The sequence below is a fragment of the Ursus arctos genome, unplaced genomic scaffold, assembly GCF_023065955.2.
Source record: "Ursus arctos isolate Adak ecotype North America unplaced genomic scaffold, UrsArc2.0 scaffold_31, whole genome shotgun sequence".
NCBI classification, from domain to species: Eukaryota; Metazoa; Chordata; class Mammalia; order Carnivora; family Ursidae; genus Ursus; species Ursus arctos.
In genome coordinates, this window is record NW_026622997.1 from 19,165,620 (window position 1) to 19,185,920 (window position 20,301).

At 42.2% G+C, this 20,301-nt stretch overlaps 1 protein-coding gene across 1 annotated transcript in view; it reads right to left on the reverse strand.

The window, feature by feature from the left end:
• The window catches only part of DTNBP1 (dystrobrevin binding protein 1), a 121,881-nt gene that overhangs the window by 61,246 nt on the left and 40,334 nt on the right, over positions 1-20,301 (reverse strand). The window contains exon 6 of the mRNA XM_026511529.4: positions 15,770-15,902. Within this exon, the coding sequence (XP_026367314.1) occupies positions 15,770-15,902 (133 nt within the window). The remainder of the gene's footprint in view (positions 1-15,769; positions 15,903-20,301) is intronic.

Genomic DNA, 20,301 nt, shown 5'->3' on the forward strand with positions numbered 1-20,301 from the left:
CTCCCAAACCACGATGACACTGGAGCGCTCGCAGCAAGACTCGTTTTGGGCTCTCTCTTTCGTCTACAGTCTCTCACAAGGCGATTTCATCCAGCTATGCAGCCCTAAATATCACCTATATGCTGACTTCTCGATTTATATTTCCTACCCTGATCTCTCTCTGAGCTCCAGACTCACAGGCGACTGCCTGTCTGATAGCTCTACTCAAGCAGAGTAGGCTTCTCAAACTGCATTTGCAAGACGGCCTGCTCTTCTCCAGTCTCCTGTATACCCAAGTTCCTCCAGTTTGCTTTATCCGTTCCTTCATTCTTCACACCCAGTCCATCAAGAAAGCCTGTCACTTGTGTCTCAGAACAGATCCTGAATTCATCCATTTCTCTCGATCATCACTGTTAACAACCTCGTACACGTTTTCTTATACTGACTGTAATCTTTGTTGTGTTCAATCATTCATTCAACAGAAGTTTATTGAGCCTTAGACACTAGGAATAATGCCAGGTTTGGAATATGCATGTCTCATAACCTCAAGGACTCCCGTACGAGAAACAGAGAAGTAAAGCGACAATTAGAAACGCACCTCACTGATGAGTGCTCTGGTAACGACAGGCGGAGGCTTCTCTAGGAATAAAGAGGAGGAAGCAACCTGTACACGTTGGTTTGTAGCAAAGGCTTTCAGGGGCAGCAAGGACCGGACTGAGTGTTGAAGGATGATGGGTAACACTTACTGAAGACATGGCAGAGATTTTACTCTTAACCATTATGTTACTCTCTCAGTTAACCAAATGAAAGGCATAGATTAAGCAGGTGTTTTAAGTTCTGGTCACTCTCCAAACTCTATTAGAAGTGGACATGACAGTGATCAGTGTGAAATGGTTTTCAAGTTCATCTCTGACACCCACTTGGTGATCTTCCCTTATCTAAATTCTTACTGTGCTTAACCCTACCGGGGTTACAAAGCCTCATGTGCTGCCTCGTGACACCGTTGGTTCCGTCCAGACATCATCGCTACACTTCCACTGCCGAGCTCCTGACATGCAGAGATCCCTCTTACCCACCGTGATCAAACATGTGCAGAGTCAGACCCAACCGACACTCCAAAAATCAAGGAATGACTAAGATCTGCTTCCTCAAGGAAGCCCTTGCTGAAACTATAGAGAATTTTCTTTTTTTTTTTTTTTTTTAAGATTTTATTTATCCATTTGAGAGAGGGAGCCAGAGAGAGCACGAGCAGTGGGAGGGCAGAGGGAGAAGGAGAGAGCCTGAGCAAGGAGCCCAACGTGGGGCTCAACCCCAGGACCCTGAGATCATGACCTGAGCCAAAGGCAGAGGCCCAACTGACTGAGCCACCCAGGCGCCCCAAGAATTTTATTCTGTATAAAAAAGGCTGATCACATAGTATCTCATTTGATAACAACGTGTTTGCCACTTTCATTTTCTAAAAATTCGAGTCTCTTATTTTTCGCAGTTTAATAGTATTTTCAGAAATTCAAATAAGTAGAAAGAACTGAAATACTCGCTCTTACGTTTTATCATATTTTAAAATTTACTCGGTTCAGCAATGCCTTGACAAAATTCAGCATAACGAACCCTGAGACTAAAACATTCAACAAATAACACTCGACTCAAAATCTAATAATATTTCCAAAGGGTGAAAGTGCTATTTAATCATTTTCTCTACAGGGGCTGAGTTACAAGGGCAGAATAAAAAGAACAAAAACATCATTCCAATAAATAAGTCTGTGGAATGTTCCAGGAAATGTATTAAATCTGTGTATGTATAGAAATCAACTGAATCAGACTCACAGATGCAAACTTAACAGATTGGAACCACTGGATAAATACCTCCATAAATACAATCATCTCACAGATGGAAGCACACTCCAAATACTAAACGGCTTCCCCGAGGACAAACGCATGACAGAAAGCTAACGCAACGATTCTGTGTGGCAAGCTACCACTTTCAAAAAGCCAACTGCAACATCAGCTCTAACATTTTTCTTCACATCTGAAAATATTTAGGGGAATTTTTTTTTTAAGCAGTACTTTTTGTATAGAACAGACTTGAAGGGCGACCCTTTGTTGTGGCTGATGGACAGAATCGATCACCATGACTAACTGTTCACAGGAAAGATCTCATAAGACCTCCTGCAAAAAGGCCCACCTACCACTCATCGTCATCAAGTCTGCTGTTCCCTGCATCCCACAGTCATGAAAATGTGCATCCCTACAGGCTTGGTGGGTTTGGGGTGACAGGGCAGAAGGTGGCGGGGGGAGGGGTTGGGGGAAAGAGAGGTGGCCTTTTAGCTTGAGGTGAATTTTCTCAAAACCATCTGTATCTTTGAAATCCCTATTGGTATTTATTCCTTCCATAGATCCTGCCCAGGGGATGTGCTGCAGAACAAGACGTTTTTAACATTATCTGTAAAATGAAGCCTCTTAAAAAGCAGCTAGCTCATTGTAAAAACAGCACTAAGTCTTTATTTATCATGCTATTAACATAATTTCATATATGTATCTACTTCGGGAAAGCACAGCCTAAAAAATAATAAAATGATAGGGTACTAGAATACTGGCATTTAAAATTGGAAAGAATCTGAACGATATGGTAACAAAGATTTGGAATTTTTAAAAATGCCCCCCGCCAAAAGATACTGAAGGTCTAGGAAATCAGCTGGTTGGTAGCAGCACTAAATTATGTATGGATTAAATTCCCCCCAAACTTGCAAGAAGATTACTTTCCTAGGACTGTTTTCCATGCAAATCTCTTTGAGTTGGAGGGAGATGCAGGTGGTTGAAGGAAGCAGGATAAAGAAAGATAAGACAGGAACCAGAAATATTTACTGAGTTTTTACTATATGACACATATACAATGAAAAAAACGAGGCTTGAGGATCAAAGGCTACACAGTTAATAAGAGACAGGACTGGGAATAAAATCCGTGGCTCTCTGGGACTCCAAGCGTGTGTGACCTGTGGCACCCAGAATGTCATTCAACGGCACACAACCTCCATAAATGCAAACTGTGACCGACCTGAGACACTTCAGCCCAGCCAGAAAGTGCCGAAGTAAACCACCACATCTCCTGGACACACGTCACGTATGTAAAACCCACAGATACCCCCACATCGTGGGGCAACATCTAGGTCCACTCAGCTCTATGAAAGCAGATTCCTTTTGAGGAAACCGATGAAACTAAAATTGAATGCTGTCATCACTGATGTGAACATAAAGTGAAAACCCAGCATGCCCTTGAAGGCATCTCGTGAGTTTCAAAAAGTCTGTTAAACACCTTTTTGCTCACTGATGTACTGAGAAGTGTCCAGTGACTAACCCACGGTAACTAATGGATTAATTTTTAAATTATAAAATAAGTCAGAGAATTGTAATACCTTTGCGTTACTGATTTTTGTTAATTCAAAATTTTTACTTGGCCTTCCAGTTTCCTAAAAACGCACTCTATCACTCAGTATTACCAAGGCAGTGTTCTATTGTTTCTCGGCGTTGTACAGCCATGGGACATCGCCTGAAACTGTATGTCCCCATGGGCATGGTGAATGTGTGGCTGATGGGGCAGAAGGTAGATTACAGGAAAAAATCATGCATCCCATGTCCAGACATGCTCATGATCCAGTGGTACCACTATAGAAAAACCCTGCTTGCTCATTTTTATAATGAGCAGTCACGAGAGCTGAAGTGATCAAAGCTCTGGGAGAAGCAAGACTGTGTTCACCCTCTACGGCATCCAGTCCCAGAGTGTGGACAGCTTTGCACGGAGCTGATATAATATAAAGGGTATGAACAGACTTTGAATTAAGAGAGACACTGGTCTGGTGTAGCGTTGCCACTTCCTGGCTCTGCAACTCCTGGTAAATTATTTAATCTCCCTAGTCTGATTCTCCTTGCTAGTAAAAAGGACAGTACGCCTCCTCAGACAGTCATGATGAGAATTCTGAGTTAATGTAGACTACAGTTTCTAAGCACAGTACCTGGTACACAGTAAATGCTAAATAAATGTTACCATTACCTAAGTAACACAATCTTTGTAACTTAGCTTTTATCTTGAAGATGGTGAGAAGTCTTAATCATATCTGTATTTTAGAAGAAAAAAGAATGACAGTAATATAAATGGTCCAAGGGACACAATTATAGACGGGAAGACTAATGAGGAAGCTGTCACTGTAACTGAGGCTGCATAGATGGGGGCCGGAAAGGACCAGTGAAGACAGAAAGGCAGGAACAGATTCAAGAAACACAGGACTGGCCGGGACTGGGAACTGAGCGGAGATGGGAGCAGAGGGGGAAAGAGATTATGACGACTCCCATGTTTGTGGGATAGGCAGCTCTGCAGATGGTGATGCCTTACTGAGACAAGAAAAGGTCAAATGTTGCTGAGGAATACAATTTGGGGCAGGCTGCTCTTGAGACGTCTGCTGAGATGTCCAAGTAAGGAAGTCCAGATGGCGACTGATTCTGCGGGTGAGAAGAGACCCGAGCCGAAGACAGTGATTTGACTGTGGTCACCACGTGGGTGGTAGATGAGCCAAGGAGATGGAAGGACTGACTACCTGGGGGGGGGGGGGGGTAATGCAGAACGGGAGGAGGCAATAACCCAGAACAGAAACCAAGGAAATACCAACATTAAAGCCCCTACGAAGGAAACTGAACACTAACCTCGGGTGGAGAAGCCAACTTAGGGGTGTTAGTGTTGTATTAGTCAAGAATGAACAGCTTCAAGATGTCAGGTGAATCAGGATTTGTCAATGGACTTGGCTCCCAAAAAAACTAAGGGAAAAAAATACAGATTAAATATTCAAAGTACATCATGGACTGTGTCTCTATTAATGTCTTCATGTCACACAGTCTTTATTCAATTTTCTTTCTCTATCAGTATTTTAACTCTAGTGTGCCAAGCATCTTGTCCATTCATTTGAATGAATGAATAAATCTTTTTAGAAGTTCGCTTATAAGGTACAATAGTGTTTTAACTCTCCTTGAGTCAGTCCAATGTTTATTTTATTATTTTACGGGATACTTTGTTTTTAAATCCATGTGAAAGCACGGAATATTGCTATCAAGTGATAAATTCTCATCTGAGCTCATCCTTGAGAGCTGTATGTCAGCTTCTATTTCCTGCTCCTCAAAGAAGTAACGTGCTGTTTTATATGACCGTAATGCACTTCTCTGATATCAGTGTAAGGAGAAGAATTTGTCATAAACAAAGCATGGCAGGAACTTCCAGAGAGAAAGGAAGATGTTGCTCACTTTGGGGGAGAATGTCCCTCTTTGAAATCCAGGATCAAACCTCTCCAGTAGCTAATGACCGAATGCCCTTTGAAACAATGGCAGCGCCAATTTTTTGAGACAGAACGAAGACTTGAAATGGTAGAAGGCCGGTAGGAAGAGAGATCGCAGAGAAATTGAGCCAATATAACCACGCGAGAGCACGCAGCCCAAGAGGACCAGGTGTGGGAGAGAGGAGGCGCACCCCCTTTCTTGTTGTCGCCTCTGCCCTGATTTTTCGGCCACTGACCACAGAGCCAGCAGGTAGGGCAGGCTGCTAAGGATGTCTCTGCCTGTCCCATCCCTACAATCCACCAAGAACGCCAGAGGAGCAAAGCAAAGGGTCACACCATGTTTCAGCCATGCTCACCTGAAGACTAAAATAACGGGCTTCTTACTTTTGAAAGCATCTCTGAGAAAAAGAGTAACCAATGAGGAGATACAACCAGCTCCAAAACAGTACTGGGCCATGTCAGATATAAATTATTACTCCAAATTTAACAAACTGATTCCTAGAACACTGCAAGTTATTACAGACTCTGTAAATTATAAAGCACAAGCTATAACCAATCTATCTTCAGAAAAAGGATGACCTTTTTGTTTTTTTGTAAACCCAGGCTAATCATAATTATGTTTGCCTGAATTTCAGTAAACCTCTCTCAACGTTGCTACATTTTTAGTCTTGACCACTTTCAACTGCAAATATGTATTTAAGTTTTTATTGTCTCTGTTAAAACAAACATCTTGATGAGCCCCAAAATACAGAACTGCATTTACACAACTGGGAGAAAAAGTTCAGGAAAAGAGTACTGTAAATCAATTAGAGAAATATTATTTTTAAGGAATCAAGACAGAACATGAGTTTTTAATGTTGACAGCAAACAGATACTTGTTGTTCAAAATAAAGCCTGAAGAACTTAAATATCAGTCCTGAACTATATCTACTGTCAACCCGAGGATCTAATAACCTGTTAAGATATTCTAGCTACATCTGTTCTTGTGACTATGTATAAAGTCTGAAACTGTCAAGATTTATTCTCTGACGCTTCAGAATAAGAATTTGTTGAATTCTTTACCAACTCATAAGCTTAGGTTTCATTTTGAAAGAAAATGTGAGATTTGATTACAAATTCATGAACCCCATAAATTCATAGCTTCCTACCAAGAGGTCACTGGCTTAGCAGGTGTGATTACTATAGTGTAATAAATACGATAATTTACTATCAGTTAACCTCCTGGGAACCACGTAAAACTAGCATCTAATGGGGAAGGAGGAAGTAAAAGTAGAAAAATGGAGAGACAGGTTTGGGCCTTTTTTCATCTTCCATGTCTCTACCTAATATTTTGTACTCACAGAATAGTTACAATAATTGGTTTTATTGTCCTTGTCGGCTAATTCTAACATCTGTATCAGTTCTGAATTGCTTCCGATTGATTGGTTATCTCCATGTTGGCTGAGTAATCTTTAATTAGATGCTACACATCGTGATTTACCTTTTGGAGGCTAGATATTTGTGTCTTCCTACAAATATTCTTGAACTTTGTTTTGGGATAGGTAATTTCCTTGGAAACAATCTGGTCCTTTTGATGCTTGCTTTCATGATTTGTTAAACAGGTCTGGAGCAGGACTCATTTGGGGGCTAATTATACCCCCTACTGAGAGAAGACTTTCCCGAGTGCTCTTCCCAACGTCCCATGAATTACAAGCTTTCCAGTCGGGCTGTTGAGAACCGGCATTACGTAAGCAACAGCAACTCTTAGCTAGTCCTTTGCCTCTTTTCCCCTCCTGCCTCTGGGACTGTCCTCACGTGCATTATGAGTACGCTGCTGGATATTCAAGGGGAACCCCTGGCGGATTTCTGGGATTCTCTCTGTGCAGCCCTCTCCTCTCTGGTACTGTGAACTATAAACACTGGCTGCCTCGGTCTCCCAGACTCCCAGCTCTGTTCCTTCGACTCAGAATGTGCCAGGCTCTTCCTGACACGCCCCCCACCCCGCCCCGCCCTGTAGCCTGGGAACTCTCTCAAGGCAGAATGCGGGGGCAAGCAGAGGTCTCACTGCACCATTTCCTGTGCATCAAGGGTCACTTTTCTTCTTTGCCTGAGGTCCAGGATCTTAAAAAACATTGTTTTGTCTGGTTTTTCGTTGTATCGGGTGGGAAAGTAAATCTGGTCCCTGATACTCCATTTTGGGTAGACAGAGTCCACTTCTTTTTTGTCAAAGCACTGTCCGAGGGAAAGTTCTCCTGATGCGCTTTCCATTCAGCACCCAAACCAGACTCCATTGCAAACCCTCAGAAGCTGGCTGTTGACTTTCTGCCCGTCTCCTTTGGCTGAGGTACTCTGGACCTTCTCTTCTGGTTCCAGAACCATCTTCAGCCTGTAGAATGCCACTGGTTTCCTCTGCTCCACTCTGAGCCAAGCCAGGTCTGTGGGGTACACGCCTGCCAGGCTCCCACCACCACCATTCCCAACTTTCAGAAGTGGGAAGTACAGGTCAGACCTAGTGCCCACGACTTTTCCAGGTTAGTTTGGACAGTCATTTCTGGAAGCTCACGAGCTTGGCAGATTATTCTCTGGAACATAAACTGGTAGACTACTACGAAAGGTTATGTCATAACATCTCAAATAAATCTCTTATACTTAGCTTGAAAGATTTTTGAAACTTAGTCTATGGTCTACAGGTTACCAAAAAAGACAAACAAAGAGCATCGTTCCTCAGCATTAGCTGTAATACAGAAAGTAAAAGGAGTCACTTTCTCGAACTACACATGATCACTAAACCTCCACAGAAGCAGTGACCTGCCCCACACACACCTGCAAGTTTCTGAGAGATAACAACCAAGTTTCAGAGTCTGAATCAGTGAAAAATGTTTCTAGAGTTTAGTATGCTGCTGAGCAGATTTCAAGTCCAACAGAAGACTGTTAAAATTATGAGTCATTTATAATTAAGTGGAATTACTAAAATCACTGTCTTCTTCAAGATGTAGCTATTTTCGGAGAAATTCTGACAGTATGCTGCATGCTGAAGAAAACAAAGGATCCAGAAATTTGGAAATAAGAAATATTGTAATAAAGTTACACACTTATGTATGATTTTAAGGATAATTATTGTGAAAGGATCTCAATAAGCATTCTAAGGAACACAATGGTGGCCCTGGAAAGATTAAAAATTCAGAAGGCTGGGATCCTACATTTCTTTTTAGCTCCATTTCTTTGTCCTTGTACAGTGCTCATGATACAATTTTTTGGGTTTTTTTTTTTTTTTAAGATTTTATCTATTTGACAGAGAGAGAGAGCATAAGCAGAAGCAGGGGGAGAAGCACAGGCAGACAGAGAGCCAGGCTCCCCACGGAGGCCAATGTGGGGCTCGATCCCAGGACCCTCAGATCATGACCTGAGCCGAAGGCAGACATTTAACCGACTGAGCCACCCAGGAGCCCCATGATTCAGGTTTTTTGTCCCTATTGTTCTTTCTGTGTGGAACTGTGCAATCCTAGGTCCTTACATGGCTGCCCTCCCATTCAGGTCCTGCTTCTCGTGTGCCTTCTCAGAAGGCCGTTCCCTGCTCACCCTGGCTACAGCAGCTCCCCCTTGCCTTACTACCAGAACATCATCCTGTTTTATTTTCTTCAAATCCTACATAATCACCAGAAATTATAATACTTTACTACAGGGGTGTCCGGGTGGTGCAGTCAGTTAAGCATCTGACTCTTGGTTTTGGTTCAGGTCATGATCTCAGGGTCGTGAGGTCGGGCTCCACACCCAGTGTGGACTCTGCTTGAGATCTTCTCTCCCTCTGCCCCTCCTACTCGTTCTAAAATAAATAAATAAATCTTAAAAAAAAAAAAAAAAAAGGAATACTTCGTTACACATTTGTCACGCCCCAAACACCATGACTAAAGCTGTACTCCCCAATCTCAAGTCCATTTTTCTAACTGCTGGCTAGACAAACGTGTGTTTGTCTTTATTTTGGCTCATGTACAAAATACTAACTCTTGTCAACTATACTCAAATAAAAAAAGAAAACAAAAATAAAATATTAACTCTTCTTACCGGATGAAAAGTGTTTATTTCCTATCGCAAGGAATCCATGCATCAGGCGTGTGTGGCTAACACATCTTCTGAATAATCTGCCAACTCAGCCACTGGTACAGCACCTGTCTTCTGCCTGGGACCACATTCTGTCCACTATACAGTGTTTTACTATTTATCAAGCCAGTGTCTACTCCTGTCTATAAAAGGTATCAGTAATAGTAACATCACTCTATATACAGATGTTATTAGAAAAACTATTTATGGGTATTTTCCCTCTATGACTGTACAGCTCCTCGTATGTCACTTTCATCAGATAACCATTAGATGTCCTTCTTCACTGCAGAAACGCCTGGGCTGAACCATCATTCAAATGTTTTTCAAGGGTACAGAAGAGCTATTGGGATCTTCCCTAGGAGTGTTCTAAAGTGGTATGTTTCCCTCTGCCCACGGTTGAGAGTCACTGCCCCTGTAAGCCATCATTACTGCTGGGAACAGACCCTGTCCTCCTTTTACAGAGAGCTGGAAGCTATTCTCTGTACTGGGAATGCACGTCAAATGTAGGACAGAATAGCATACACCCATGCTGAACTACAGATGCACTGGTATCAACGGCTGGGACTGATTCGGTGTGTTGCAACTTAGAAGAAAAAAAAAAGACAAGTTCGAGGTAACTGGAGACCTTGGCTCTGATGCTGATCCTGATTTCCTGGACTTCAGTTTCCTCCTTAACTCCAATAATTGGTGCCCTGCCCACCCACAGGCTCTGATGGAAGCTAAGCGAGAAAATGCCTATTGTAGAGACTCTTAGCCCTAGAGGTATGTAAGAAATTATCCTTTACGCCCCTATACTCCCCATCCCGTCCAGCTGTCTACACCAGATTTTCTGGAAATCTGCAGAGTATGCAGACATTTTATTTATAATTAAAGAAATTGTGTTACACAGCACACTTATTTTTTATAGTTTTTTTGAGAGAGAAAGAGAGAGAGAGCATGCATGTGTGCACAGTGGGGGAGGGGCGGAGGAGAGGGAGAGAGAGAACCCCAAGCCGGCTCCATACTCAGGCTAGAGCCTGATACAGGGCTCAATCTCACGACCCTAAGAGCCTGACCTTAGCCAAAATCAAGAATCGGATGCTTGGGGCGCCTGGATGCCTCAGTTGGTTAAGTATCCGCCTTCAGCTCCTGGGATGGAGCCCCGTGTCAGACTTCCTGCTCAGTGGGGAGTCTGCTTCTCCCTCTGCCCCTCCTCCCTGCTCATTCTCTCTCTCCCTGCCTCCCTCTCTCTCTCTCTCAAATAATAAATAATAAATAAATCTTAAAAAAAAAAAAGTTAGACACTTAACCAACTGAGCCACCCAGGCGCCCCAGCATGTAGATGTTTTAAATACACACCCACCCCCCACCCACCCACACACCCACCCACCATTTAGCCAATCTTTTGTTACCAACCACACATTATCTTTAGAGCTAGAAAAGTCATCAGTTTAGATTGTAGGGCATCTTGTTAAAAAGGAAGGTGGTTTATTTTTAAGAAGCTCTTCCCCATGGAATCAGATAAGTTTAGTTTGGGGAACCACTATTTAAAAATTTTTCAGATGGTGTATATAACACAGAAAATACCAAGTCAAGGAATTTTAATGTGTATTATGCACAGATTGGTTTGTGAGCAAGCAAGCTGTGACACGCGGAGTTAAACAAATTTCTTTACTATAGGAATTCCCAGAATTCCGAATGCACGGACATGTACTACAAAGCTCCACGAGGCAAACACAGGACGGAGTGTTTCTGGATCTTATTTGATCATGGAAGGCTTTGTCAGTGGCAATCTTCTCAGTCTAGAGTGTTTAATTCAATTTTTGTATTTACTAAAATAACACCATGTACATTCCTTAAGTCAACTAGTGCCCACAGGGTTTATTTATGAGAGACCAGAGTTCCCTGCCCCAGCTCTGTCCAGCCTCCTGTCCCACTTTTCACAAGAAACCACATTCCATTCTTTTGGCTACTTTCTGGTATTTACATCCATTATTTCTAAATAATACGCCAACACTGATAATTACTCATTTTTTTCTATTTTAAATATTACATATTGATCTCCTGATGTGGAAGCCGAGGATGAGCTTTCTTCAGTCCCTCCCTCGTAGCCTGCAATACAGCAAGCTTCTCCACCGTCTTTCCAGTAAGTTCTATCACAATTCCCGCCTAACTCCACGTTAGCTATTACAGAGTTCTACAAATACTGTTTACAACGGAGTCCTACGGTGTTTTATTTCTCTTCTTGAAAAGCTGTGTTTTCCCCTAGTGTTAATAGTTGCCTTGTTTGGCCTGTTTTTAAAACATCACCCCTATCACTAATTCATCATCAGACTTGCCATCAGAGCTTATAAAACTCTCAATATGATCAAGCTTATCAGACAACCTATTAGTTTCATTTTTTTTCCCTTGGAAATATTGCTTTTGGAATCCTCCAGAAGGTCTTCCTTCTTCAGTGGATTGCTCGCCAGGCCTGTTCAAACTTCTCTTTGCCATCCCCCTGAGCATTCCCAATGTTTCTCTTCTGAACTGGATGAATCCTCACTGCAATTCATGTCTCTCTCTGCCCATTCTTCCTCTCCTTGGTTTATTCCCTTTCGGTGGAGCATATCCTCCCGCAGTTTCCTGATACAGTGTGCGCATGAGCAAAATCTAAGCCCCCGTACGCCTGGAAATGACCATTTCCTCCCACTGGAGGAAAATTTTGCTATGTAAATGTAAAGTGAAAATCATTCTCCAGTTCCAGCAGTGCTGCTGAAAAGCTCAAGTTCCTTTTGATTCCTGATCCTTAATGTTATGATTTTTCTGAAGACTTTTATGACCTCTATTCCCAGCACAGTGAAATTTATAAAACTATGCATTGAAATGGATCTTTTTCTACTCAATTTGTCAGGTACTTGGTGGGCCCTTTCAAACTCGTTCCTATATTCATATCTGAACAGTTACCTTGTATTAGTTCTTTAATAAATTGCCTTTTCCCCCCCTCTATCTTTCTGAAGCTTCTAGTAGTCAGAGCTTGGACAGAGCAATGAATTCTCTAATTTTCTCAACATTCTTCGCTTTTCTTATCTTTTCGCTGTTTTATGTAGAGGCCAAACACGATCCCCCAATGCTTCAGGAAGTTTACTACTTCCGCTATTGTATGTTTTATTTCTAAGAGCTCTTTCTTGTCTCTCGTTATTCCTTTCCTGTAGCATCCTGTTCAAGTCTCATAAATTCAAAATGGTCTCCAACATGGCGGCCTTGAATATCTGAGGCTATTCATTACGGTTTCTGTGTATAAGTTTCCTTATGCTCCCCTCATAGTCTCTCATTCCTCTGTGTGTGTGTGTTTTTTTAAATTATTATTAGTTTATTTTCTGTTTATTTTGGTCCCTTTCACTTTAGAAGCTTTCCTCCATTAGGTATCCCTCCTCAGCTGTCCATTCATATTTAAGAGTGAGGCACCACAAAGCTGACTGGAAGTCACGAACACAGTGTGGAGCTCAGCATGGGAGGGTGCTTAGACGCAGACCTGCTCTTTCATCAGAGCACTCCCCCCAAATGTCCACACAGGCAGGTCTTTTCTCGCGGGCTGGACAATTTCTCAGATGAACCCTCCAATAATTTGCACAGGGGATTTAAGTGTAGTTGCCAGATTTCTGGAAGCCAGTGAGGAAAGAGGCTGAAACAGCCCTGTCTGATATGCAGACTTTCACTGAACCCATCTGTTTTCAATATTCAGTTAACCATTAAACAACACAGGTTCGAATGGCATGGGCCCACTTATATGCAGATTTTTCTTTGATAAACACAGTATAGTAGTGTAAATCTATTTTCCCTTACAATTTTCTTAGTAACATTTTTTCTGTGGCTTACTTTATTCTAAGAGTACAGCATACAATACATATGACATACAAAGTATGTGTTAATCAACTGTTTATGTTATCGGTAAGACTTAACACCCAAGTTCGTAACCAACGGAGCCAGGACTTGGGTCTTCTGACTCTAAGGACACACTCTTTCTACTACATAATTCTACTTCTTAGAAGACAAATATTCTGCATTTCAATTACGTGACACATATTAAGACCCATTCAGTACATTTTGGCTTTCAAAGTATGGGTAATGCTGCTCTCCAAACACTAAAATTAACTTTCACTTTATAACATATAAATTATAATGCATTAATTAAAATACAGGTAAGTCACTGGGTGAAAGTGAAGAAAAGAATGATATAAAACCTCATCGTTCCAAATCTTATTATTTTTTTCTATCTAATCATCTTAGCTTATGAAAACCTGAAATTTAATTTTACATACTGAAGTATCAGATACCCTGTTTAAAACAATCAATATTAACGCATATGGATAGAAAACCCACAATATTCATATAATTCTTGCATTCAACTAGCTAAAAAGCATAATTGGCACAAATACGGAAAACCCATCGATTCAGCTGTACAAGTAATCACACAAGTCAGCCCATGCTTATCACCTGACGCAGCATTCACCATGCGCTGAGCGTTATTCTGAGCGCTTTACCAACTGAATCCTTAACATAACCCTGTAAGGTCCTATATTATCTCCAGTTTACAGATGAGGAAATCATGTAACTTCTAGGTTTCACATGACCTGTACCCAATTTCCTGCAAAAATTTCCATTCAAGATTCTAAGCCTTCCTACTACGCTCCTTGAAACTTCCTGTATCATAAATAAACTTACACGATTAACACCTTTGCAACAAACTATTTCCCTACTTTTTCATTTAAAATTGCAGACCAGCCGAACCATCTCTAACTCTGCTACCTTGTGTTGTTCTCTTCTAGAGAGAAAGTTCTTCATCTCTCATGTGCCGTGATTCAGTCTGAAAGCCGCGGGGTCCCAGCATTCACCCACTCATTCAAAAGTCCTATCTTTGACAAGGACTACCTTCTTAATGCTGCCACACACCCTCCTGTAATCTCCGTAGGCAAGCGCAATCTACAGAAAGCACCTCCAGAAAAATTCACAGACTTACAAACTTCTGGCAACAGTTTTATCCACGGCTCCCTGGGGCCCCTTTTGAAGCTCTTCCACGTAGAAGCCTGCATACCACCCAACCCCAGGCCCACCTGGCCGTCTCTTCAAAGGTCTCTCCCTGAACTGCCCACGTCAGAATCACCTGGAATGCTTGTCTACAGCAAAACCATTGACATTAACTTGGGAACCGGGGCTGTCCAACGGTGAAGCCCAGGAGTTTGCATCTGAAGCACACCCAGGTGACTCCTTCGGCTCATTAACACTTAAGACCCAGCCCTAGGAACACATGGACCTGACCAAAAATTTCAGAACACTCCACTTCAACTCTGCCCCATCCCTTGGCATTATTCTAGAAAACTATGACATCAGTGTGATAACCTACGATACCTACATATTAGCTTCACTTTTTTCTACCTCCTGTATGTCAGTGATCGGCACTTCCCGTCCATGTCGACAACCCACTCCTCTATTGCCACACCCTAGATCCAGAACGACTCAGTTTACCAATAACCTTAAAATCAATAGGGTACTCTGTCCACCCGATCTTTCTTCCTCTCCTTCCAAATCTGCTCTTAGCCCTCAGCCCGACTCCCGTCCCATGACTTCTGTTTTCTTGCACCTATCACAAACCCCCCCACAGCTCCACTCCCTGCTCCGCGCGGGGCAGACGACGGACCATCTCAGGCACTCTCAGCAGCTACCGTGGACTCCCTGCCCCCCACCCCGCCCGTGGACCTTCCCAGCCTGCCCCAGGTGGCACTGCAAGAGCTGGGATGCTGCAGCTCGTTCCACAAGCTGTCACCCTTGGGCTTCTCTTCTGCGTCCAGTTCCTCTCAGCCCCATGACAACAGTTATGATCATAACTAATACAGAGCACTTACTGTACCTGGTAGCTCTTACCTCATTTAAGCCTCACGACAACTCTACAAAGTGGGTATAGTATCATCCTCACTATCAGCTAGAGACACTGAGGCTGAGAGAGATCAAGTACCTTGCTTAAGGCCTCCCAGCCGTATGTGACACAAGCTGAGATTCAAACCCCACGAGCCCCTTTCCCAGCCTGGGTGCAGGTTCCTTTTCTTCCTGCTCTAATATTAAAGGAGGAGAAAAGAAAGAAAAGGAAAAAAGCGGCTCAGGATATGCCACTTGGAGAAAATGAGGTCAGGGCTCCTGCTTTCTGGGAAAGCTTTGCCTGTTGCTCTGCTCCTTCCACCTTTCATCTCAGCCTCAGCTTTACAGAGCTCATCTCCACAAAACGCCAACACACAGTGGTACCAAAATGTATCTGTCTATAAAGGTCATGCTCTGGAAAGCTAATGGAGGAGCTTCACGTGTCGCAAGCTTTTGTCTTTTATCGGCCCAAACTTACAAAGACCAGCATGTAAAACGAATACTGTTGATCAGTTTTTCAAACTCACCTCTTATTTTTCTTGTAATTTTCCAATTGTTGGGACTGCATATGCTTGTATCTTTCTAATTCACACTGTCCACATAAATCCTCCAGATTCAGCAGGTGGTTTTCGACTTCCTCAAAGCTTGCCTCTAAATGAGCTGTAAGTACATAAGGTCCAAAAAAAAAAAAAAAAGAAACAAATGTAAAAAATTAGAATCGTCGATCATGGAGAAAAGGAAAAGTGTCCAAAAGTTAAAAGTTTAAACTGTTAAGACTGTTCTGCCTTTATATAATACTCTTTATTAAGCTTTCTTGAAGCAAAATAAAATACACTGACCAACTTTAAAATGTACTTCAAATTCTCTTGAGTTTATTTTTATACTTCAAACATTTGCAACGTGTAATTTTCCAAAATACTTTAAATATTCTATTAACCAGGATGATGAGGAAACAGAGCATCGTGATTAATCTAAGGTGATATTCTAATGATCCCATATACCACATGTGAGTAACCAATTTTCAAATGAGAATATAGCAAATTATAATTAACACAAATTATACCAGACATAATTTAAAATTTGAGATTCCAAGTTACTTGAGCAGAGCATTTGTTTTGCCCTGGTGAATGACAGACATCAATCTTCACAAGTCACTGCAGAGCTGTACAGACACACTCAGTAAGCCCAGGTCACCGGGTGGTGGGGAAGAGACTCAGCTCTGCCCACCAGACCGCTGTGGTCTCTACTGTGCCTCTAGGCCACAGAGCTTGGCAGCTTTACCGGAACATGGAGAGCATGTTCCAGTAAAAGCCTTCATTTAAAAGATCCAAGACCAAAGCCTGCAGAAATTAATTCAGTGCTTTGCCTAAGGTCACCTAGCGACTGAAGGAGAGTCGGGAGTCAAAACTGAGTCCCTCCTGCACTACAATAATTTTGAATTGATAGGGTACTAGGTGAACCAAGACTTCGTAGTCGTAGAAGTGAGCGCTGGTTGTTTCCTCCAACAACAGAGAAGTTTTAGAGGTCAAAGATTTTAAAGAATTCCAACAGCACTGTGGCCATTTACCAAACTCCACATGTGCCACATACTGGGACACAAAGATGAAAAAGACAGTCCTTGTGCCAAAGAGCTTAAAGTAGGAGGAGAGACGTATTTCAATGACACCACGTCCTGGCAGAGTGAGGCATGCAGTGCTCAGGAAACTCAAGAGTGGCGTCTAACACAGATGAGGGAGGTGAGGAGAAGGCCCAGCAACAGACTGACCCCCAAATCTGGAAGTCACAGCCACCCAGTGGGGAAGGGAAGGGGCAGGAGAGAAGGAGCAAGCTAGCGGTGCAGCCTTCCAGTCCTGGTTTCACATAAATAGCTAAACACAATTAGGGAGCATCTAACTCCTTCGTGTGCCCACTCGACCTCCACGGGACTTTCCAAATTAGCTTTTGGACCATCTGCATTAGAAGCAACTCCTCAAATTTCAACTTGTAGTTTTAGGTTTATTAAGATGCAAAATTTGGCCTGTTTGTAATCTTTGATCCAAAGATCTGACTAAATATCTGTGCTATCCATAAAACCTCCCTCTTCTGTTTGGTAGGGCCTAGGGCTTAAAGATATGGTTTTGGCGGGGAAATAAAATTCTGAAACGTGAAAATGTGAGGACAGTTTAGCACTCCTTTTCAAAGACAGTTCAGGTACTGACAGATATTGACAGGTCACTGTAAACCCGTGGGAGGGCTGCAAAGGGCTGATGACCATGCAGTTCATAACAGTTTTGAATGTATCTTCAGGCGCCACAAAAGACTGTTAATATATGTGATATGTGATGATGGAAAGCCTCACCTGAAACAATATGCAGCATCTAAATTAAATCCAAGATTTTTAATAATGACATGAATGGTACAGAGAGAGTTTATGTGGGGAGAAAACCGGCAAAATGATGTTACTGTATTCATTGCTGTTTATGTTATTGTTTTTTGTTGTTGTTGTTATTAAATTAAATGGAAAAACGAGTAGGAGTCTCAGTCTCGGAGCTAAGACTACTGGCCCTGAAGAAGCAATATTCAGCTCCTTCTGTTATAACTAGCTTGATGGGGTCTTAAAAGGCGATCATAGCTAATAGGATTATTTAAAAGGCTATTTCACTTTGATTAGTGATAAGAACTAGAATAATTAAATTTAATATGGAATCCATTTAACTCTAAGCTACTTGGTTCCTGAAGTATCATGCATGTTACACTGGTACCCTTAGCATAAGGGGGACTGGTTAGGAGGAAGGCTTTGAAGCACCAACTTGGAAACCCAGCTCTGCCCCTTACAATGAGGTGAGACATCTCGTCAGTGAAAAAAGGGCTAACAATTCACATCTTGCAAAGCTGTCAAAAAGGTCCAATGGGGCAAAGTATATAAACGCTACACGCTTACATATAAACATGCATACAAAGTATACGTAACTTAGCACTTGACAGTAATTGACTTTAAAAATGCAGAGAAAAAACTGTATAAAAATTATCTAAGTTCCGGGGCGCCTGGGTAGCGCAGTCGTTAAGCGTCTGCCTTCGGCTCAGGGCGTGATCCCGGCGTTCCGGGATCGAGTCCCACATCAGGCTCCTAGGCTAGGAGCCTGCTTCTTCCTCTCCCTCTCCCCTGCTGTGTTCCCTCTCTCGCTGGCTGTCACATAAATAAATAAAATCTTAAAAAAAAATTATCTAAGTTCCATAAAAGTCATTTATTTTTTAAAAGATTTTAAACATGGACACTCAGGCCAGTGGGGGTAGGGGGAGATCAGGCAGACAGACAGGTAGAGGGAGAGACTCTCAAGCAGACTTCGCGCTGAACATGGAGCCTGACGCAGGGCTCAATCACACAACCCTGACACCATGACCTGAGCCAAGACCAAGAGCTGGACGCTCAACTGACTGACCCACCCTGGTGCCCCATTTAAAAGTCATCTAAGAATTTTGTAGACCAGAAATGGTCATGTTGTAAACACCTAAGGATCTAACATACGAAAATATCAATAAAATTTTCATTTTTTTTCTAGCAAACTCACATGCCTATAAATTATGCTCAAAACTATGTTGTTAGACCTAAGATCCCTTATAAGTGTGGCGGACTAAATCTGAAATGGTTTTGCTAAAAAGAAAATAAATAATGGAATCAATAACTGTTCTATATTTGAATACATTTACATATACATATAATTTTTCCCTTTTTAATTTTTATTTGGACAGATGGCAATTTCTATTTAGAGTCTAGCTCTGTTGGTAGACGAGAGAGCTAATGAGGCCAGGAGCTTGAACGAAATGACTTGATACCTAGGCAGACCAATTAATTTCTTATGGAGAGAAATTCTCTTCTAGATACATACTAAACTTGCCACCCTAGTTCATTCTTGTGTTGATAAAATGGTGACCAAGTAAAACATGTGACTGGTTTAGTACCAACCTGGAACTACTACTAAGAAACAAACCGTACGCACTTCTGAACTGGCCGACAACATCGTGTTCTTGTGTTTCTGAATGGCAAATCTAGATCTGAAATGCTTGGGAGACTCAGTGGCCATTTTATTGCTATCACCAAATTAGTATTTATGTTTTCTCCTTTTAGAAACTTAAAGGTTCCGAGTACTTCAAGAATCCAGTTTAGGGGCACCTGGGTGGCTCAGTCAGTTAAGCGTCTGCCTTCAGTTCAGGTCATGATCTCAGGGTCCTGGGATTGAGCCGCACATCGGGCTCCCTGCTCAGTGGGAAGTCTGCTTTAGATTCTCTCTCCCTCTGTTCCTTCCCCCTGCTCGTGCCCTCCCTCAAATAAATAAATAAAATCTTAAAAAAAAAAAAAAAAAAAAGAATCCAGTTTAACACCTTAACTTAGTATTCAGAAACCTATCACCCCCCAGGGCCCACCACCTACTTTTCCAATCTCACTCCCACTTTCCTTCAGGACCACTCACCACTCTAAGACAACTCGGGCACCTTCCTGCCTCTCTGACCCTGTCTAGGCCTGAGGTGCCTCTGCTTGCCTGCCTTCCCTCTTCTGCGCTTCCGTGCACCTTTGAACCTCACACAGAGCTTATACTCTGATATTATACAACTATTTGCATATTCTGGAATATTCTCTCTCAGGAATCAGTAAGGGTCTTTTTTTTTTTTTTTTAAAGATTTTATTTATTTATTCGACAGGACAGAGACAGCCAGTGAGAGAGGGAACACAAGCAGGGGGAGTGGGAGAGGAAGAAGCAGGCTCCTAGCGGAGGAGCCTGATGTGGGGCTCGATCCCAGAACGCCGGGATCACGCCCTGAGCCGAAGGCAGACGCTCAACCGCTGTGCCACCCAGGCGCCCCAGGAATCAGTAAGGGTCTTAAGGGTAATAACTGTATGTTTGCATCTTTGTATCCCCTAATACATAGTCTACTGAATTTAACTAAGAATGACTATCCCACTAAAACATCAAATAATAACCAAAAAAGCAAACTTAAGTATTAGGCGGTTATGCTAAATTTTGTAAAAGGATAAATTAAACATGGGAAGGGAAGTTAGAAAACATTAGGCAACATGATGGTA